The sequence below is a fragment of the Empidonax traillii genome, unplaced genomic scaffold (assembly GCF_003031625.1).
Source record: "Empidonax traillii isolate 1590-97213 ecotype Southwest subspecies unplaced genomic scaffold, ASM303162v1 scaffold544:size423439, whole genome shotgun sequence".
In the NCBI taxonomy this organism is placed as follows: Eukaryota; Metazoa; Chordata; class Aves; order Passeriformes; family Tyrannidae; genus Empidonax; species Empidonax traillii.
This window is the reverse complement of record NW_020955737.1, coordinates 263,278-282,237: the sequence shown is the minus strand read 5'-3', so window position 1 is coordinate 282,237 and position 18,960 is coordinate 263,278. Positions and strand designations below refer to the sequence as shown.

General features: G+C 42.8%; 1 protein-coding gene across 5 annotated transcripts in view; it reads left to right on the top strand.

Annotated features, from left to right (window-relative positions):
- Positions 1 to 1,027: 1,027 nt before the first annotated feature.
- The window catches only part of EVL (Enah/Vasp-like), a 125,203-nt gene continuing 107,270 nt past the window's right edge, over positions 1,028 to 18,960 (top strand). Inside the window, exon 1 of one of the 5 annotated variants that reach the window (XM_027897514.1) lies at positions 1,028 to 1,272. Coding sequence is in view for 4 of the 5 variants with exons in the window: in XM_027897516.1 (XP_027753317.1) it covers positions 1,718 to 1,740 (23 nt within the window). In the remaining variant the exon portion in view is untranslated. Of the gene's footprint in view, positions 1,273 to 1,539; positions 1,741 to 18,960 lie in introns of those variants that run through there. The other 4 variants (XM_027897516.1, XM_027897517.1, XM_027897512.1 and 1 more) reach the window with 4 other exon arrangements.

Sequence of the window (18,960 nt, the reverse complement as noted above, 5' to 3'; positions counted from 1 at the left end):
GAGGCAAGATGGGAAGCAGACCCAGAGGTGACTTTGGATTTGCTGTCTCTCATGACTTGTCCAGGCAGTGTGTTTTCCCACTGCCCCACTATGTTGCCTTCACATGGGTGTGGTTGGTTTTCCAGGATTTGAATCTGCCTCATTTCCAGCAGTCCTCACATTTCATCTTCTCTGTAGCCAGTGACCAAGTGGCAGAGCCTGTTGCCCCTCTGCCTGGCCGATGCTGGCATCCTTAGGTGGCTGGACACTGTTGTGGCAGTGATGCTGAGGCTGATCTAGGGTGTGTAGAACCCACTGTAAAACCTTCCCTGTCCCTCCTATTTATGCTGCCAAGTTTTCCTGGGGCTTCCAGGAGCCTTGGCAAAGTCTCCCCAGTCCCTCTCATAGCCAACACCCATGCAATCCCTGAGCAAACTGATGGTGGGAGTCATCCAGCCTTGCACATTCAGGATTTCCAAGGGGATGGTGAGCTCTGGCACTCGGTGTTTTGGGGTCTGTTCCCCAGCACTGTGACCTGTATTTATTCAAACCCCTGCATGCAACACTGCTGGGCCATGTTATTTCAGAGCAGCAGATGTGCTTCCCATTGCCAAGCTATTCCAGGAGCACGTCCATGTGCTTCCATCCTCCACATTGGTGGGACCTCCCTACGTAGAGTAGGTGCAGACTGCACCCCTGAGCCTGGGGTGGCTCGTGGCTCCTGGTTACCCTGGGAGCAGGTTTTGGCGGTGCAGAGTGGCCAGCACAGGGGTGGTGTGGCCACTACAGGGGTGGTGTGGCCGGGCTGGGGGAGGTTGGTCCCGTGTGTCACCCCTGGGGTTGCGCAGCGGATGCTCTGACCCTGCGCTTGCTGCGCTGTTGCCATGGAGATTGCGTGTGCTGTTGCTAGGCAGCTGAAGCATCCTTGCTTGCACACTGCAATGCCACGAAATGCTCAACTTTCCTCATTCCTGTCTCCCTTCTGTGATCCTGCAGATATAACTCCTTTGGCTTTTACCCCGCTTCATTCAGTTGCACTGCTGCAATTTCTTGATGTTAACCCTATAAACCCTAAAAAGCCCACATGGCACTGCAAATGGGGTTTATGGCAATGAATTCAGGGCTGAAGGAGTTAAAGTGGTTGGGGATAGACTACAGAGGAAATGATTTCTAGCAGATAAACTACTTTAAATGTTCTGGCATTCATGGAAGGGGAGGTTTGTGGATGCAGTCTTTTGTTCCATCACTGATGGTTTAGATGAATAAAAACACAGACTAAAATGCCACTGCAAGGTAAGAAAATCAGCTTGAATGGGCCTAATTAATCTCTTCGGTTACAGTATATATTTAGTTTTTTAGTGTCCTCTGCTTGCATTTGCTGATTTTGATGTGGCATGTGAATGATAATTCAGCTGTGAAGCCTGTCGTGTACCGTATTTGACTTATTTGGCTTGAATAATAAAGATATCAGCCTGTATTCTTGGAGTATACTGCATTAATCAGACTTGCAGGAATGATCACATGGTACTCTATCGCCTTTCCCTGTTAGCTGCTGCTTGTCAGCAGCTGGCTGAGCTGTAGGCTGCAGGCCAGTATCTGCATACCCTTTCTCCTCAGAATATTTCAAATATACTGTCTCGTCATTATGCATTTTGCTGCAGTTTGACAATCTAAATGGTCCTCCTGCACGTAAAGAAGATTATTTTAAATTCCAGAGCATTTGTGTAGTTGCTAGGCCATGTATGCATTTGAAGAATTCAGGTAGGCTCTCTGTTTTATACATCAGTGTGCTTGGTTTTTGTTCTCACAAGGTTTTTGCTGTGTAATGTCAGTCAGCTCTACAGTTAGTCCTTCGGTGTGCAGATATTTATTGCGTTTTAAAATCTCTACCCTATGCGTGGGGAGAAGTGCTTGAAGGGTACGATGCAGGTAACGGGAGCTAACTGCATGATGAAGTGCAAAGCTGGGTAATTGATTATATCTTGCACAAATTTCATAGCCTTGCAGCCAGAAGCAGCGAGTACAGCATGGCTATAAATATAAACCAGAAACTGTTCTGTTTAAAAGGGTCTTTGCTATTTTTGGTTCTGGAGAATCTGACAGATGCTCCTTCAAGATAAAATACTGATGGTGATAGAGAAAATTGATGCTTGGATTGTACACAGGATTATATTTTATGCTGCTGCAGAGTATGCATGTTTTTTTTGTAATCTTGTAGCAGCAGATTCCTTATGAATTGCATTTAAAATAAGAATATTGTTAAGTTTGTTGGGGTTGGTTTGTTGTTGAGCAATTGTGATTGTTAGAATATAAAATTAGCACCTTTTATTTGATATTAGTTCTGCTCAGTCTTGCCTCTGCCCCCTCTCCTCCTCCATCCCTACCCCTAATATAACTCCATCCTTATGTGAGTATTGAGGTCTATTAAAACCGAAACAGATTTTTGAAGACATGAAATAGAATTTCTACCCTCACTAACAGACTTAATTATTTTTCTATGTAATAAAACAGTTTGGGACTTGAAAAAATTCTGGTCAGTAGTTGTGGGGGAGGGAGTGCCTCACTTTTTTTAAAAAATTTTTTGCTTAGTGTGTTCAGTTCTTATAACTTGTGTTATAAAGTTGTCCAGATAAAATGATTACAATGTTGCAACAGCATTAGGCATTACCTTATGATGTTTGTCTGTATATAATTTTTATAATGTATCTTAAAAGTACCCTTTCCTTTTTGGTTCAAAGGAATTGATTGTTTGACCAAGTATGTAAATAGAGGAGATGATGGATTCTTTGTATACCCAGTGAGAATTCTGTACCAAATATTTTAAAATTAAACTTTCTAGCCTCAGATTAAATATTTTTTAACATGATTTATGCCTTTTGTTAAGCATTTAAACTATTGGCAATTTTTATTATTTTGTGATTTTGTGATGGGTTCTGTATGTGAGTGGTGTCAAAAGCAATAAAAGCAGGCACAGGACACTCCCCACCCCCCAAATGTCCTGATTCCAGACATAAGGGCTGGGGAGGTGCAGGCTGACAGTGTATATTTCTCCTGTTGTGAAGTGCAGTGTGATGCTGTCTGAGGGAAAAGATTTTACTGGAAGACCACATAATGCTGTGTAACTGCTGTTGTCATAGGGCTGTCAGGAGATGATTGGAATCTTGACATCACTGAGTGTTGGCAGTAAATTAAGGTGCAAATGGACCCCAAACTTACTGTGCCACGTACTTTGCCCACAGAGTTGTTTGTATTTCAAATGGTTGGTTGGGTCCTATTCTTATAAGATTCTATGATTCTTAATTGAGTGAAACTCTCAATGAGAATGAGAATGAGAAGAAAAATAAGAGTGTTTTAGAAACTGTGCTCTAAAAGCCTTAGCAGTCTTTCAGTGGCTTTCCTAGACATCTTGGGCCAGGAAGACACCTACTTTAATGGAAGGAATGGTCAAGTGCTGATTACACACCCATTAGGCTTATTAAATTACTTGTCATCCTTTCTTAAACTTGATTTGAAAATAGCATTAACATTTGATGTTCAGACTGCTAGACATTTTCTTTTAAATTTTCTGCACTGGTAGGGCTGGGTTTTCTGTATAGCAGAATTTAAATGACATTTATTTTATTGGGCATTTCCATGGTGTTTTGTTAAGGTTGTATCTGCATGTTGATGGTTTCTGTTATGGTGTGATTATTCTCATGCCCATGGCTATTTTAGATTTGGATGGGATTAGAACATATATCTTGCAAAATAAAGAGGAAAAAAGGCTTTAGTTGAGCAGTGGGATGGAAGTCTCCCTCCCATGGGTCCCTGGAAGCAAAGTGGATGTAGCAGCAGAGGGCACTCTTTGGCCTTCGGGCCCCTGCTCCATGGTGGCCCCACACTCTTCCATGTGCTTGAAACACAGGCTTGCACTTATCTCTCATCTTGACCTTAACCTGAAGCAGGTGCTGATTGCATGTTGTAGGGGCATGGCTGTTTGCATCTGCCTGTGCAGTTGCAGGGCTTGGGTACCCAACTGTCTAGAGAAGTGGTGAGCCCAGTGCTCCTGCAGACCCATGCATGACATTTCTGTATGTCTTACTCTTTTTTTTTTTTCTGCCTCCACACCTGGGCCTTAAAGACCTTCAGGACTCCCCAGATGGGTGGTGGGGGCTGTGGCACCCTGATCCCTTGCCAAGAGGCATCCCTGCAATCTGGCTGCCTGGGTTGCCCCAGCAATTTCAGTTTGATGCAGCCTTCTTCACTTCCCTGGCAAAATGGTGGCAGGTTACTTTTGTGAGGTGTTAAGCAGCTACAGAACCTCTCTGCAGAAGTGTCTCACTTAAGGGCTGTAAGTGACCCTGGTGTGGTGTTTGTGAAACACTTATTTGTAAAGTCCTTTGGGATGAAATCTTACCTCTGTGGTTACTGGCTGGATGAAGGGACACTCAAGCCTCTGAAACAATAGGGGGTAAATCCATTGAATAGTCTCATAGCTCCTTGTGTTGGCCAAGCTTGGTTTATTTTCCTCTTGGGAATAACCTAATATCTCCTGGAAAACTTTGGTTGGTTGTAAAGCAGGAGTTAATGGAGCTCAGCCCCTTCTCAGCCCATATGGGCTTCTGTTTCTGTGTGATACTGGTTGGGCCCATTTTGCTGCTGATTTTCTGCGCCGTCTTCATAAAACCCCAAAGCTCACATACATTTGGTTTATAATTGGAGGTGAGATTGTTTGTCAGCTGTGCTTTTATGCTCTCCTGCTGACCGCACAGTCGTAAGATGACTTTGCATGTGAAGCCGTCGGGAGGATGGTGCGCTTGGCCGCGAGCAGCACTCCTCATTTGGTATCTTCAGCCCAGATTTAGCTCTCTAGTGGCAGCACACAAATGCATTTTCTTTTCCTTTGTTGCCATGCCTTTATCTTTCGGGGATATTACTTGGTATGCTTCTCACTGAGCTGGTGTCTGTCTATTTCTGCTACACCGCCCACCACGGCATCGCAGTATTTTTAACTGCATCTTCTCTTCCCCCATCCACCAAGCAAAACTGAGAACGCTACAGGAAGCAAAATCAGTCTCTCAAAGCAAGCTGGCTATGAAGAGAGGAAGTGAAAGCCACCGGTGAATAGAAAGCAAAGTTCAGAATGAACATGAAGCGTTTGGGTACCGTGGTGCATGTGGAACCTCTCACCTGCTGATCCCCAAAGCAGAAGCAACATCGGGTGGAGCCTCCTGGGAGCAGGTGATCCCCTGTGTCTTTGAGCAGATGCAGGCATTGAGTTTACCATACCTATAAGCATTTCATGACTGAGTTTAGCTGCACAACTGGATCAGCCCCCAGGGATTATGACACCTAAGCCTCTAATTCCATTGCTGCCAAATGAAAAGCTGAACAGCCCAAATTAGTGAAGAATTCTGGTTTTGATATGATTCTGCAAACATCAATGCTGGCAGCAGTTGCCTATCAAACACCTGCTCTGGCTTTGACTGCAGCATTCTGCTCTATGGTGACCAACAATGGGACACAAGGAAATGGAAAGAAGCTGCATCAGAGGGAGTTCAAATTGGACATTAGGAAGAAGTTCTTCACTGAGAGGGTGATGGGCCACTGGAACAGGTTTTCCAGGGAAGTGCTTATAGCACCAAACATGTCAGAGTTCAAGGAGTGCTTGGACAATGTTCTCAGTCATATAGTTTAGTTTTGGGTAGTTCTGTGAGGAGCAGGGAATTAGACTCCATGATACTTATGCTTTCCAACTTGAGATATTCTATGATTCTGTGATTTCACTGCTGACATTTTAGGTACCTCTAAGGTAGATGGTGTATTTATTAGAAAATAGTATAAAGGACAAGCATGATAATTTTGTAAAGGTAGACATTATAGTAATAGGCAGGTGGCTTTTCCTTTCCCCTTCCCCAGGAAACAGCAAGATGATTTATCAAAGGGACAAAGGCTCCAAAGGCTCCCTCCAAAGGGAGACAGGCTTGTCTCCCATGGCTTTTCCAGCTGAAAATTCCTAAGAAGAAGGAGGCCTTTGAAATAATCCTATTTTTCAGAAGTGCAGCTGCAGTTTGAATAGACAGGCAACTTCAGGAAGCTGTAGGTGAAGTGGCAGCAGATATGGCTTCACCAAGGGCAAATCGTCCCCTCAAAATATGGTGGTCTTTTGCAATAAGGTTACAGCATTCGTGGATAAAGAAAGAGTAACTGACACCATCTACCTGGATTTGTGCAAAACGTTTGACTCTGTCCTGCATAACATCCTGGACTCTAAACTGGAGAGGCATGGATTTGACAGGGGGACCACTCGAGGGATAAGAAATTGGCTGGATGGTGACACTCAAAGACCTGTGATCAATAGCTTGTCAAAGTGGAGAGCAATGGTGAGTGGTGTGTGTCATTCCTCAGGGGTCAGTATTGGGACTGGCACATATTTATTGGCAGCATAGACAGTGGGAGTGAGTGCACCCTCAGCAAGTTTGCTGATGACACCAAGCTTTGTGGTGCAGTTGACACACAGGCTTGAGAAATGGACCCCTGTGAACCTCATGAAGTTTATCAAGGCCAAGTGCAATGTCCTGCACCTGGGTCGAGGCAATCCCAATAACGTGAAAAGTGTCCCTGCCCACAGCAGTGAGGTTGGAACTAGATGATCTTTAAGGTCCCTTCCAACCCAAATTATTCTATGACTCTATAACAACAGAAGAGGATTTTTGTTCTTTGCTACAAGAAATATGATCATATTGATGAGTAAGAAGCATCAAGAGAGTTGCCAAAAGACCGTTCCAGTTTCTATAGGAGTGTAGCTTTTGTGTAGAGATGTATTGGTATTGCAGAACTGTGGAGAAATGGAACAAATTGTTGTTGCAAGTTGGTGACACTGACCTTACTGGTTAGATGGAGCAGCTAGCAAAAAACATGTCAAATAGCTCAGATAGTCTTTTCTGACAAGAGGGGGGGAAATTTTGGAAGTAGAAAACCTTGGAGAAAACCCAAGGACAGTTTTATTGACAGACCATAATGACTTGCAGGATCTCCATGCCTTCTAACCTGCATTGCTGAACTCGCCGATTGTATTATTATGTTCAAAATATCCTGTAGGTGCTTAATGAATAACCACAAATGTGGGAACCTGGAAGCTGCAGACCTGCCAAGTCTCTACTTGCTCAGCACTTTCTCTTCAATAGACTGTGTCCACGAGCAAACCGGCTGGCTGTATTCCTCCCTTTTGTCCTTGCATGGATACAGGCAAAATCATAAAATCGTGGAATGGTTTGGGCTGGAAGCGACCTTATAGCTTATCTAGTTCCAACCCCCCTGCCATGGGCAAGAGCACCTTCCACTATACCAGGTTGTTCAAAACCCCATCCAACCTTTCCCTGAACACTTCCAGGGATGGGCACTGACAGCTTCTCTGGGCAGTCTGTTCCACTGCCTCACCACCCTCACAGTAAAGAATTTCTTCCTGATACCTAATCTAAACCTGCCTTCTTTCAGTCTGAAGCCTTTCCTCCTAGGCCTGTCACTACATGCCCATGTAAAAAAAGTCCCTCTCCATCCCTCTTTTAGCCCCTTTGGGTACTGGAAGGTGCTATAAGGTCTCCCTAGAGCCTTCTCCTGTCCAGGCTGAACAATCCCAACTCTCTCAGCCTGTCTTCATAGGAGAAGTACTCCAGCCCTTGGATCATCCTCATGGCCCTAGTCTGGACTCACTCCAACAGGCTGATATCCTTCTTATGCTGGGAGCCTCAGAGCTGAACACAAAACTTGATAAAAATACATTGTTGAGACAGAAGTTTTGGATTATCTGCAGGAATTGGCAAGTGTAGTTGTTCACTTTGCAAATGTGAATATTCCATATTATGAATCTCATCAGGGAAAATGCATGTGCCTGGGGGGCAAGTTATGGTTCCTCTTAAGATCTACAATATCCTTTGCATCATTCTTTAGTTAAAAATTCGCCATTTTGTGACTGAGAGGCTAAATTTTATCCTTTTTTTTAAAATTTTTTTTCCTGAAACAAATTTGCACTAAATTAAAAAAGGAGGAAAAGGAACTAGTTCTGCATTTTTCTTTGGCTGAAGGTGGTTGCCTCAAATCTGCCCTTTGATATTGGAAATTGATTTTAGATCCTTGGATTTTGGACAGTTGTTATTTATCCACACAAGGCACACACCCTGAGGAAATGTTGCTTCCTTAAACAGCAGATTGAATCAAATGTTTTTGCTGACATATTTTTCCCTGTGACAACTGACACTGCAGTTGCCACATATTTCAATGGTTTAGCACAGAGACATTTGAAGAGGAGAGAAATGCTGCTAAGGAAGTAAAGTGAGAATGCTGTTGCTGGGAATAAAGATAAGCACGTACTATTCTCATAGTGGCTATGTTGTAATATTTCTCCTGAAGAGGAAAATAGCTAAAGATCTTTGTGAGAGATGGTGGAGTCAGGTTTGGCCAGATTTTAAGGGGAAAATGTTCTTATTCCTGGGTGTATAATTTCCAAATATAAATATGAAAGAAGGAGGTTTATCCCAGGATATTCATTGGATTGGAGGAGCTCCACTATCTATGTTAGGAGGAAATTTCCGGTCGCATTAAAATCAATGTAAATTGTCCTTGGTGTGTGTATTTAGAGGCTGAAACACAGGGCTGTCTGTGTACATATGGAGTGTTCCCATGTTTTCTCAGGTCAAACTGTACACCCTACAGAGCACCAGTCTCACTGGTGCCAAAAGCTTGGTTCAGCTACCTGAGATCTACTGCAGTGTAATAATTTCCAAAATCAAGGGATTTCCTCTCCATTCCCTTTGACTTCTAGGCATGGTAATCTGTTTTTTGCATACTTCTGTTGTCTCTCTCATCTCCAAAACATGTTTATTCCCCTTTCCTTTTTTTAACCAACCTTGTAGTAATATTCACAAACAAGAAGTGACTGCTGTTGTTTAATGAGGATCCAGACACACTTTTCAGAACTGAAGGTAGTTATCAAGACACATGGAAATTGATGTCAGTCTTTAAAATGAAAACAAACACGAGTACAGATGGTTTCTTTAAAGAACAGAACTTGTGATAATTTTTAAATCCACCTATGGGCATCCATTACAGCAAGTCGTTCTCAGTCCTGTCTGCATTTGCTAAGCCTCAGTATAAAGATTTGAAGCACTTCAGCTGAACTTTCATGGAAAACAGCTGCTACCTACTGCATGTTTAGAGTTTCTTCCCTTTAAGGTGATATCTATAGTTGCAGATTATTTTCTGTTCAGAAGCTGAGGAGCTTCTTCATTCCACGTTGGGAGAACATGGGTTTAGTTCAAATTTTGGATGGCACAGCAAGCTGGGTCTGTCTCCTTTAGAAACCCTTGCCTCCTCCTGCTAGACAATAACATGGCTCAGATAAGGTTATGAGAAGAAAAAATTGTCCATTAGGTGTTTGCAGTATTACCTTTTAAAATCAGGTAGAGAAAGCTGACTCTTTGTTTTTCTTCATTGCAACTAGTGTAGGGGAAGGTGAGAAGATGGAAGAGTCTGGGAAACAGCACATTCCTTTCCATATTGGTGCAAAGAAAGCAAAGATAAGCTCTGAAGAAGAAAGGAAGTGATCTGGGTGAGAGAAATGTAGAGGAAAACTTTACCAAGCTAAAGATGCATGAAGGAGACGGAGTTGATGTTGCAAAGTGCCATGAAATTTTGGAGGATAACAGCCCAGAAAAGATTGCTAGGCTGGGCTTGAGGATGATGGCTCTGTTTCACAGAGCTGAGGGCTTGAATCTGAAACTGAATGTGGATAAAGCTACTCCATCTTTCTTTGGTGAAAATACACACTTTCATACTCTGTTTTAGTACAGTTGTTTCACTGTGTATGGGTCAGCAGTGTTGTTTCAGGATGAGAAGGCTTAAACTGGAATTCTACTTTGTCTGATTTCTGGATTACTTGGGATGAAAAACTGTTCTTGCAGTCATACAGGGTTGATTTTAAGTTCTGATTGTCCACATCCTGGGCAAGTGTCTTAGGCATTTAGCTACAGAGCATGAGAGATTGTGGTGTCTTTAGGAAAACTAATGAATTTCCATAAAATATCTATCCTAGTGCTGTTGTAATGATCACGATCTAGGGATATAAATGAGACACTGTTTGAAGGGAGAGGGAATGTATTTTATTAAGCCAACTTCTATGACTTGCAAAACCAGGCAAGATTATGGTTACACAACCCTTTACAGATCTGCAGTGAAAGTCTCAAACAAAGAAATTTGTAAAAAAATATGAAAGCCACACAGAGGAAAGGTAAATCTTGGAGGTAAAACCTCTGCTTTTCTTTTCATTTAAGTATAAATTGTTAGCAGTGGTGTAAAGCCTCAGACTAGTTTTCCATTAAATTTTTCCATGGGAGGGAAGGAAAGTGGGGAAAAGTCAGGCTTAAAGGAAATAAAAGAAGAAAAGGACAGGTAAAAATTTAGGGAAAAGGATGATTGAAACCTTTTTTTTTTTCAGACCAAAGGAGGGGTTTGTATCAAAAAGCTTGTCCTTTCTTCTAATAATTGTATAATGAAAGAATGATTTCTACCAACCTTGCCTCCACAGACTGTCTTTGCTTGATGAGACCACACTTTTTGATGCCATTTCATGTAGTTAACACTGCTCTGCCAAGCCATCACATCTTGGCTGCTGTTTGGCAAGGGACTGTTTCTTATAAAGTGGCATTAAAATGGAAGTAACAGATAAGACTCCTTTTGACATCCATTGCAAATTATTTGACATCAAAGTCACATTCTTGTTTTAATTGGGGAATGGAAATATAAGAACCATATTTCAAAAATCAAGAAAAATTCATTTTACATGGATCACATTTTCACAAGAGCGTGTATCTGCTCTGATTAGTCCAGGGAGGAGGACCAGCTGGATGCTATTTATGTAGAAAATTCGCCTTTGTCTTGAAAGGCTCTCAAAGACATGGAATACTTGAATTATTTGAAAGTTTGTGTTTGCTTTTCAGGTCTATAGAATGTGGAAAAAGTGATTCTAAACTTGTCTGTGCGTATGGCAGAATGGAGGGAGCAGGCATTTTGACTCTAACATTGTAGAAGCTGCTATTTTCTTACATGTATGATTTTTCAGTGCATCAGTTGCATCAAGGAAAACAAACTAATAGATGAAGACATCTTCCCCAGGAACACACTAAAACTGGCAGGCTACAATGTCTCCTGTGGGATTTCTACATCATCAGTGAGATGTATCAGTACATGTTAGCAGTTGACACAGCAATATAAGGTAGGTGATGGTGGTCAAAGCACGTACGCAAGAGGGACAAAGTCAAGAAAAAATTCAGTTGTAACCCAGAAGGATGCTGTTAGAGCAAATGAAATGCGTTTTTCTCGTGACCCTGTCACCAGAGAAAGAGGTTCTTGCCTAGAGCCTGTGCCTTAGGTCACACACTACTGTAGTGCTCGGGCGTAAATAAATGCGTGTCCCAGTTAAGCCAGATAATTGCACCATCACTGTTTGTTCTGTAAAAATAGAGAATACAGCCCAAGCTTCACCATGCTTTAAAGCAAGTAAGGCAGGCTGTTGAGTCAGATGTAGGTGTGCTGTGTGGTGCAGCTGGACTGCTCCTGTTGGGGTATTGGGACATTTCTGTTGCAAGAGGAACAGCAAAGGTTTCAGGACTTCTAGGTACTAGTAATATAAAGGATAGGGAAAAACCCGTCACCACCTTTGGAAATGGATCGCTCTCAAAGCTTGAGGATGACACTTCAAAGACTGTACTAGCTTGTTAGGCAAGATTATTAGTACTAATAGGAGGTAATGCATTAATTTGAGTAGCTCCCCTATAGCAATTTTTAGCTACTCTATATAACTAATGGTATTTTCAAAGCTCACTCAGACAGCCCAAGCTCATTAAACAAAGATAGGTATTTATTTAAATGATTTATAAAAGTGAAGTGTGAAAAGGAGAAGAAAGAAAACGTGCTATTACAGAAGAAGGTGAAAATGAAGTACCCACAGGGTGGAGCCCATGTAAGGTATCTAGGTAATTTGACATGAAAACAGTCTGATTTGTTGTGGAAAATCCTGACACTGCTGACCAAGATGTAACAATACCCTAGTTTTGAAGGCTGAAGTGAGAGGAAATCAATTCTGAAATACGATGTGATTTCCTAGCACAGAGACTTACGAAGCAGAGGGGTCGTTCGGAGGGGACACAGCGCACTTGGCATCACCTCAGCTCCCACTGCAGTTCTGCTCCTTTCAGGTACAGTTTTCTTCCCCCAGAAGAAAATCACATCTGTGCCTGCAAATACACAACCATTGGGTGTGGGTGTGAGCTCAGTCCTTTTGCAGCTTCCCACGTTCCTTCTGAGCTCCAGGCACACTTGTATGGCTCTGGGTCTGCGTCAGGATAACCTTGTTTGCCAAATACTGGGGATTTCAGCTGGCTGCTCTTGTGTGTGTGGGTGAGGGGAAAGCAAGGGGTCAGATAAGGACCCATTTTCCCTGTAGATCCACAGTTTGGCTCCTGAGGTCTGGAATGTGTTTTGCTTCACTTTTTTGGTTTATTCTGTGTGAAGTATCTGAGGTCGGTCTGGCTGTCCAGGCGATGCTGAGGATGGCAGCCCCAGCTCAGGGCTCAGGCACGAGCTGGGCAACCACTGCCTTGCTGCCACACACAGGGATTACCACCTTTGGGTCCCACAAGGCTCAGAGAACTTGCTGCAATTTTACTTCTTGGGACTTTCCCCCACCACTTTCCCCAGTATGTGTTGTAATCCAAGTACAGCACTCAGCTGGTCGTGCTTGGCCAAATTAAAGTTTGTGGTCCTTTCTCAGGACCTCTGAGGTTTCAAAATCTTTGTAGTCAGATTGCATGCTTGTAAATTACATGAGTTTAAATTAAAGGAACTAATCTGTAAACTCAATCAGGTCTTTTAGTTGTTTCTCAGTATTTTAAAAGGGCTTTTGGTGGGTACTGTGAATAGAAACTTGAATTTTAAAGTACATTTTGAGGCATACATCCTGATTTATATTGAGTCGATCTGGGAGAGGAGCTGTTGAGAAAATTCAATGCAAGGGAAGCAAAACGCTGCCATTGTATTGCCACAGTGGAAAAATGCACACCATACTGCAGCTTTGCAGTTGTGGTTTAAGATGATGACGAGCAGAAAGCATACTTCCAGGGCTTTCTATGTTGAGCAGATTACTTAAACCTAGATTCCTTCAGATGTCTGAGCTCAGCCACGGAAGCATTAAGTAAAAAAGTCAGAAACTTGACTAAGACTGCTCACTGAAACCACTATTAAACTTTAAAGAAGGCAATGAAGCAAGGATTAGATGTAGCTGGGTGTGGAAAATAGCTGTGGAAACAGGTGTTGCTTGTCAGTTTGAGTTTTACTTCGATGTTCAAGCAAGATGAGACAAGCGGGGACAGAGCTGGTGAGCAAGCAAGGGGGGTGGTGCAGGTGCACTGAGTTGGCTGGAATTGCAGCCTCTCACACAGGTGTTTGCTGCAACCCCTAGAAATGTGCGTCACTGGAAGCCATCCATCTGGGAACATGGGCTGGAGGGGTCATCTGGTTTTTCCTGGTTGGTGTTTAGTGTGCAGATTCTAGTCTTGAGTCCAAAATTTTTGTAAATTGGAGAGGGGATCCAATCTGATGGTTGTGCCAGAGAGCTGAGGATTTGTCTTTAATGCTCATGTTTAGTGCAGATGCTGCCAGACGTGGAACGTGTGTGCCTGCACACACAGGGCACAGTGCCCCAGGCCGCGAGCACTGCAGCCATGTACCTGCCAGGGGCTCTACCTGCTCCTCACTGAGGGCAGCCCTGGGCCAGGGCTGCAGTCTCAGGGGGCAAGCAAATTTAAACAAATAGGAAGTTCAACAAGGGGAAGTGCTGGATTGTGCACCTGGGATGGGGCAACCCTGGATGTTCATACAGACTGGGGAATGAGATGCTGGAAAGCAGTGCTGGGAAAGGGACTTGGGGGTCCTGGTCGACAGCAAGTTGAATGTGAGTCAGCAGTGTCCTGGCAGCCAGGAGGGCCAACCATGTCTGGGGGTGTATCGTGCAATGCATCAACAGCTGGTTGAGAGAGGGGATTGTCCTGCTCTGCTCTGCACTGAGGCAGCCTTACCTTGAATATTGTGTTCAGTTTTGGGCACCACAATGTAAGAAAGATATTCAGCTATGAGAGAGCGTCCAAAGGAGGGCAGCGATGATGGTGAAGGCCCTTGAGGGGAAGTTGTATGAAGAGCAGCTGAGGTCACTTGGTCTGTTCATCCTGGAGAAAAGAATCATAGAATCATAGAATTAACTGGGTTGGAAGAGACCTCCGAGATCATCAAGTCCAACCCTTGATCCAACCCTGCTGTGATTACACAGATCATGGCACTCAGTGCCACATCCAGCCTCGTCTTAAAACCTCCAGGGATGGTGAATCCACCACCTCTCTGGGCAGGCCATTCCAATGCCTGATCACTCTCTCTGTAAGGAACTTCTTTCTAATATCCAACCTAAACATCCCCTGGCAGAGCTTAAGCCCATGCCGTAGACTCATTGCAGTCTACAACTTCCTAATGGGGGGAGGAAGAGAGGCAGACACTGATCTCCTGTCTGTGCTGACCAGTGACAGAATCCAAGGGAATGACCTGAAGTTGTGTCAGGGGAGGTTTAGGTTGTATATTAGAGAAAGGTTCTTCCCCTAGGGTGTAGTTGGGCACTGGCACAGGCTCCCCAGGGAAGTGGTCACAGCACCAAGCCTGACAGAGTTCAAGAAGTGTTTGGATGATACTCTCAGGCACATGGTGTGACTCCTGGGAATGATCCTGTGGAGGGCTAAGGGTTGGACTCAGTGATACTTGTGGGTCCCTTCCAACCTGGAATACTCTGTGATTCTGTGACATAGGGGCTGCAGAGCAGTGATGTGATTCACAGCTTTGTGGGGACGGGGGAAGGAAGGTTGTGTGGTAAGGCTATTGAGAAGCTGGTCTCTGTTGCTGTCAGGAGGCTGCTTTCGCTGCAGTGCATGTCCTCCATGCCACGAGTGTGGCTGCATGTGTCTGCTGCAGCACACGCCCTCCTCCAGAGGTTTTCCTTGTTGTCTCCTCCCTCTCAACATGGCAATATCCAGCCAGCAGCCCACGTTAATGGGGTGCTTCAGCCTCCTGCAGGCCACAGGAACTCCCCCTCTTTGCTCTATGCAAGGTGCTGGGCAGGAGCAGTCCTGTGGCTTTTCCCAGGTAGAGGTGCTATTTGACAATAATTAAAATGAGTAGAGAGGTTTTCATCCACAAATGTGAAAGAGAAGGGAGGTTACTTATTGATGTGTTAAAGGGAGATAATGGAGGCACAGGGTGTCCCAAATTGTGAGAGTGGCCCCGATGAGTGAGATCCAGGCACTGCTCCATGGGTCTTTCTTGTCCAAGGATGCCTTTCTTCTGAAACAGGATGTATGTATATATTCATATGCATACTTACATATCTGTATGCTTGTATGTGTTTATTTCTACATCGTTCTGTAAATGAAAACCATTTTAAGATTAAAATGAAAGCCTTTGTATTATGTGAGCACTTTCCTCGAATTTTCCATGGTGGGGTTGTGAGAACAGAAGATGGAGACAATGACACTTCGTTTTGATTTCTAACTGTATTTATTGTACAGTGATTCAAGTGTGCCTTCTAGACAGGAATTATTCTTATTTGCCCATTAGATTTGGCAAAAGACTGCAAGTTTGTTTACACTACTGCAATTAAAATCTATTTGTCAGCTACTCTTAATGACAGAATGTGTGGGCTTTTACATATATATATTTCTAATTATATATAGTCATATTTAGGCAGAGAGCAAAGAATTTTTTTTTTCATTAGTACATGATTTTAACAGGCAACAGAAAAAGGAAACATGGTGGTAAACTTGGAAAGTGTCAGGTCAGAAGATACAAATTCCAAGTAGCCACAGGAATATGACTGAGAAGGCCTATTAAAAGAAGAACACATAAAAATTATTGTCAGCTGTTTTAAAGGTAAACATCAGATAAATACTCTCTTTGTCATGGTAATCATGCAAGTGTTCATATAATAGTTAATAGTATCACTGTTTCGATGAGGAGCACAGAAAGTCCAGAATACTTTCAAGATCAGTTGTCGATAAAGACAGCATTCTTGCAGAATTGTTATAATTTATCCCTAGTTTGCTGTTAGTAGGAAAAGTGAGGTTAAATGACATGCCAAAGGTCAGATTCCAGATAAGATGTAGAGCTGGGAATAGGCATCATGACTCAGACTCTTTGAACCCATAGTCTTTATTTAAGTGCTTGAAACAGAAAGAAAGACCTTGCCTTGTTGAGAATTGAAGATCACTTCTCAGAAATCTGGTTGTCTTCTACTTTTTTCTTTTTTCTGCAGTGGAAATTAGCCCCACTTGCAAACCATGAAAGGATAAGTAGTGCTGTGAATGCAGTTGTGCAGATGTCTGTGTTGGGCTTCATTTCTCCTAGCTCTGAATGTCTACATCCCTCCTGGTCCCTGTAGGGTCCTTGTGTAATCAATGGAGAGAAAAAACTGCTGCTACCGTGATTCATCTGACCTGCTTTAGCCACCTACTTAAGGAGTAAATGAAGCATGCTCTAGAAACACTTTTATTTCTTCTGATTTTAAGGGAGTCCAAATGAAGAACTGACAATTAGAGGTTGTCTGGACTGGGCGAGGTGAAGCACAACTCAGAAGAGTGTAAAAGGCTCCAATATGTCCTCTGACTCAAATTGTGGCTTACAGGAGTTTAGCTCTTTTATAGTTGGGTTTTGCATTGTCTTCTTTACCTCAGCTTCTGACCCCTGTGTTTTAATGTCCATTAGATTCAATTCGGTTTAGAGTACAAACATGGGAATGACTCAGGTACTGTCTCATTGACTTGGGCAAGACCACAGCTTTGAGTTCAGCTTATTGCTTGAATGCATCCTTTTATTTCAGAAAATGGAGTAAACAAGCTTCCTTGTAAAGTGTGGTGTTAGTCAAGATAGAACTTGGCTTCTGATTGGGGTGCAAGCAGAAAAATAGAGAATGGCTTCAGTGATACTTGGGCTGTTTCCTACAGCTGATTGCACCTCTTCCAACAGGATTACCTACTGCCCTCTTGTAGGGAACATGTAGTGGTTCTGTTCATTGGTATTCTGATTCTTACTTTATCCTCTGGGATATTCTTGTTCTTTCAGTTTACTTCAAATTCTCCTTGAAATATATTTCAAATGCAGCGCATGTGATGCTTACACAGCCATCCAAAGACCACATTTACAGGGGTTCCCAAGGCACTACTGCATCAGTATGCTCAGATTAATTTATCCCAACTGATATTGTGCACCCATGTATATTCATACAGACTATTTATGAAAGCTTTTTCTGTACATTAAGTTGTATGATGTGCCTTTGTGTTTTGCTGGCATTTTGTTGTGTTCTGGCTCTTTTAGGTACATGTAATAACACCTAAACCACAGAAATGTCTGTACTTAGGTGTCATGAAGCTTTTCACAGGAAAGATATATGTGAAAGTCCAAAGAGCTACCTGATCCTGGGTAGTAAAACCTATACAAATGAGGAGGAATGAAAGTAGCTTCCTTTGTGATCCACCTGTCTGCCTACTGGGATGCTAGAGAAGTCATGGAGAGAATTGCAGGGGATTTCAGAAGGTTCCTGATGTAGTAAACATCTGAAACACAGAAATGGATACGTTAAAGTGTATCTGAGCTTCTCCTCGTCTGTCCATTACATCGGCAGTCTGTAACTTTTGTCATCTCAGTTGGGTGCTATTGTCTTTATGCTTTTAATCACTTAGTTAATGAGGCTGGGATAGCTGACATTTTCCTGAAACCACTTGTTTTTCTGAAGTGTTTTGTTTTAAATGTCATCCTAGACCAGCCTGGTCCACTGGTGCAGTAGTTTGCTATACTAGAAAGGAAATTCCCTTCAAGAAAATAATCTCTGTGCTCCTGTTTACATCATCTTGTCAAAGTCTCAGATTGTTGTGTTTTGTGTAGAATAGCTGGGGATTTTCTCCGCGCAGCACTGCTTTACTCCTGCACTGGGTCTGGCTTATGATTCATTAACCAGTGAAGTAGCAGGGAATAATGAAAGCAAACATCTTAAGCATGGAGCTTAAGCATGGTTCATGCTTTCTGAAAACTTGGGCAGATGGGCCCATTTGATGCGGTTTACATTTTAAATTCTTTGTCACAGGGATAACATAATTTTTTGTTTTAGAAGCTGAACTCTGGGACAAGAAATCCCATATCCATTCTTACACCTTACGAAGCTTTTGCGTCTCACTACTCTGAGCAATATTGCTGTGAAAAGTTGAAAAGTGCACGTGAATATCTGGAGCCAACAGTTACACCAACCAAGCCTGTGTTGAACTAAAGGCTTCAAATCATGTGTCCCAGGAGCTGATCTCTTCTTGTCCTGCTCTTGCCAGCTGCAGTGACTGAACTTGTGTGTTTCCAGGGGCATGCTTCCAAACATCTAAGGAAATATTAAGGAGAAGGATATGTAAATAATTTTAAATGTTTCTGTGCTAACATCCTTGTCACAGTTACCAGGTGGTAGTTGCTGTCCCTTTGGTAAGAGTAGTTTGGTTTTTAGCTTTTGTTTAATTTGGAACTGAATTGATAATTCTTTTCTTGCCAACTATGGCACATGAGAGAATGAACTTCGTAGTGAAATTTGACTATAATAAAACACATAATCTCTTTGACTTAGTTTTAAAGGAGGCAGTTGTTTAAAGCAGCTGGTTAAGTACACAGATGTTCTAGTTGAGGGCAATCCAATATTGAAATGGCATAATGTGGCAATAAACTCTCATTTTAAAATGAATGACTGACAAAAGAAATATTTAGTTAAGCACCCTACCCTTAATTATAGTGGCAGATATTTTTCTTCTGGAAGCATGTGTTCGAAAGGTGCTGAACAACTGAGCCTTCTTTCTGGCAGAAAAATGCTGTGTTGCAGTTCCTTAAGAA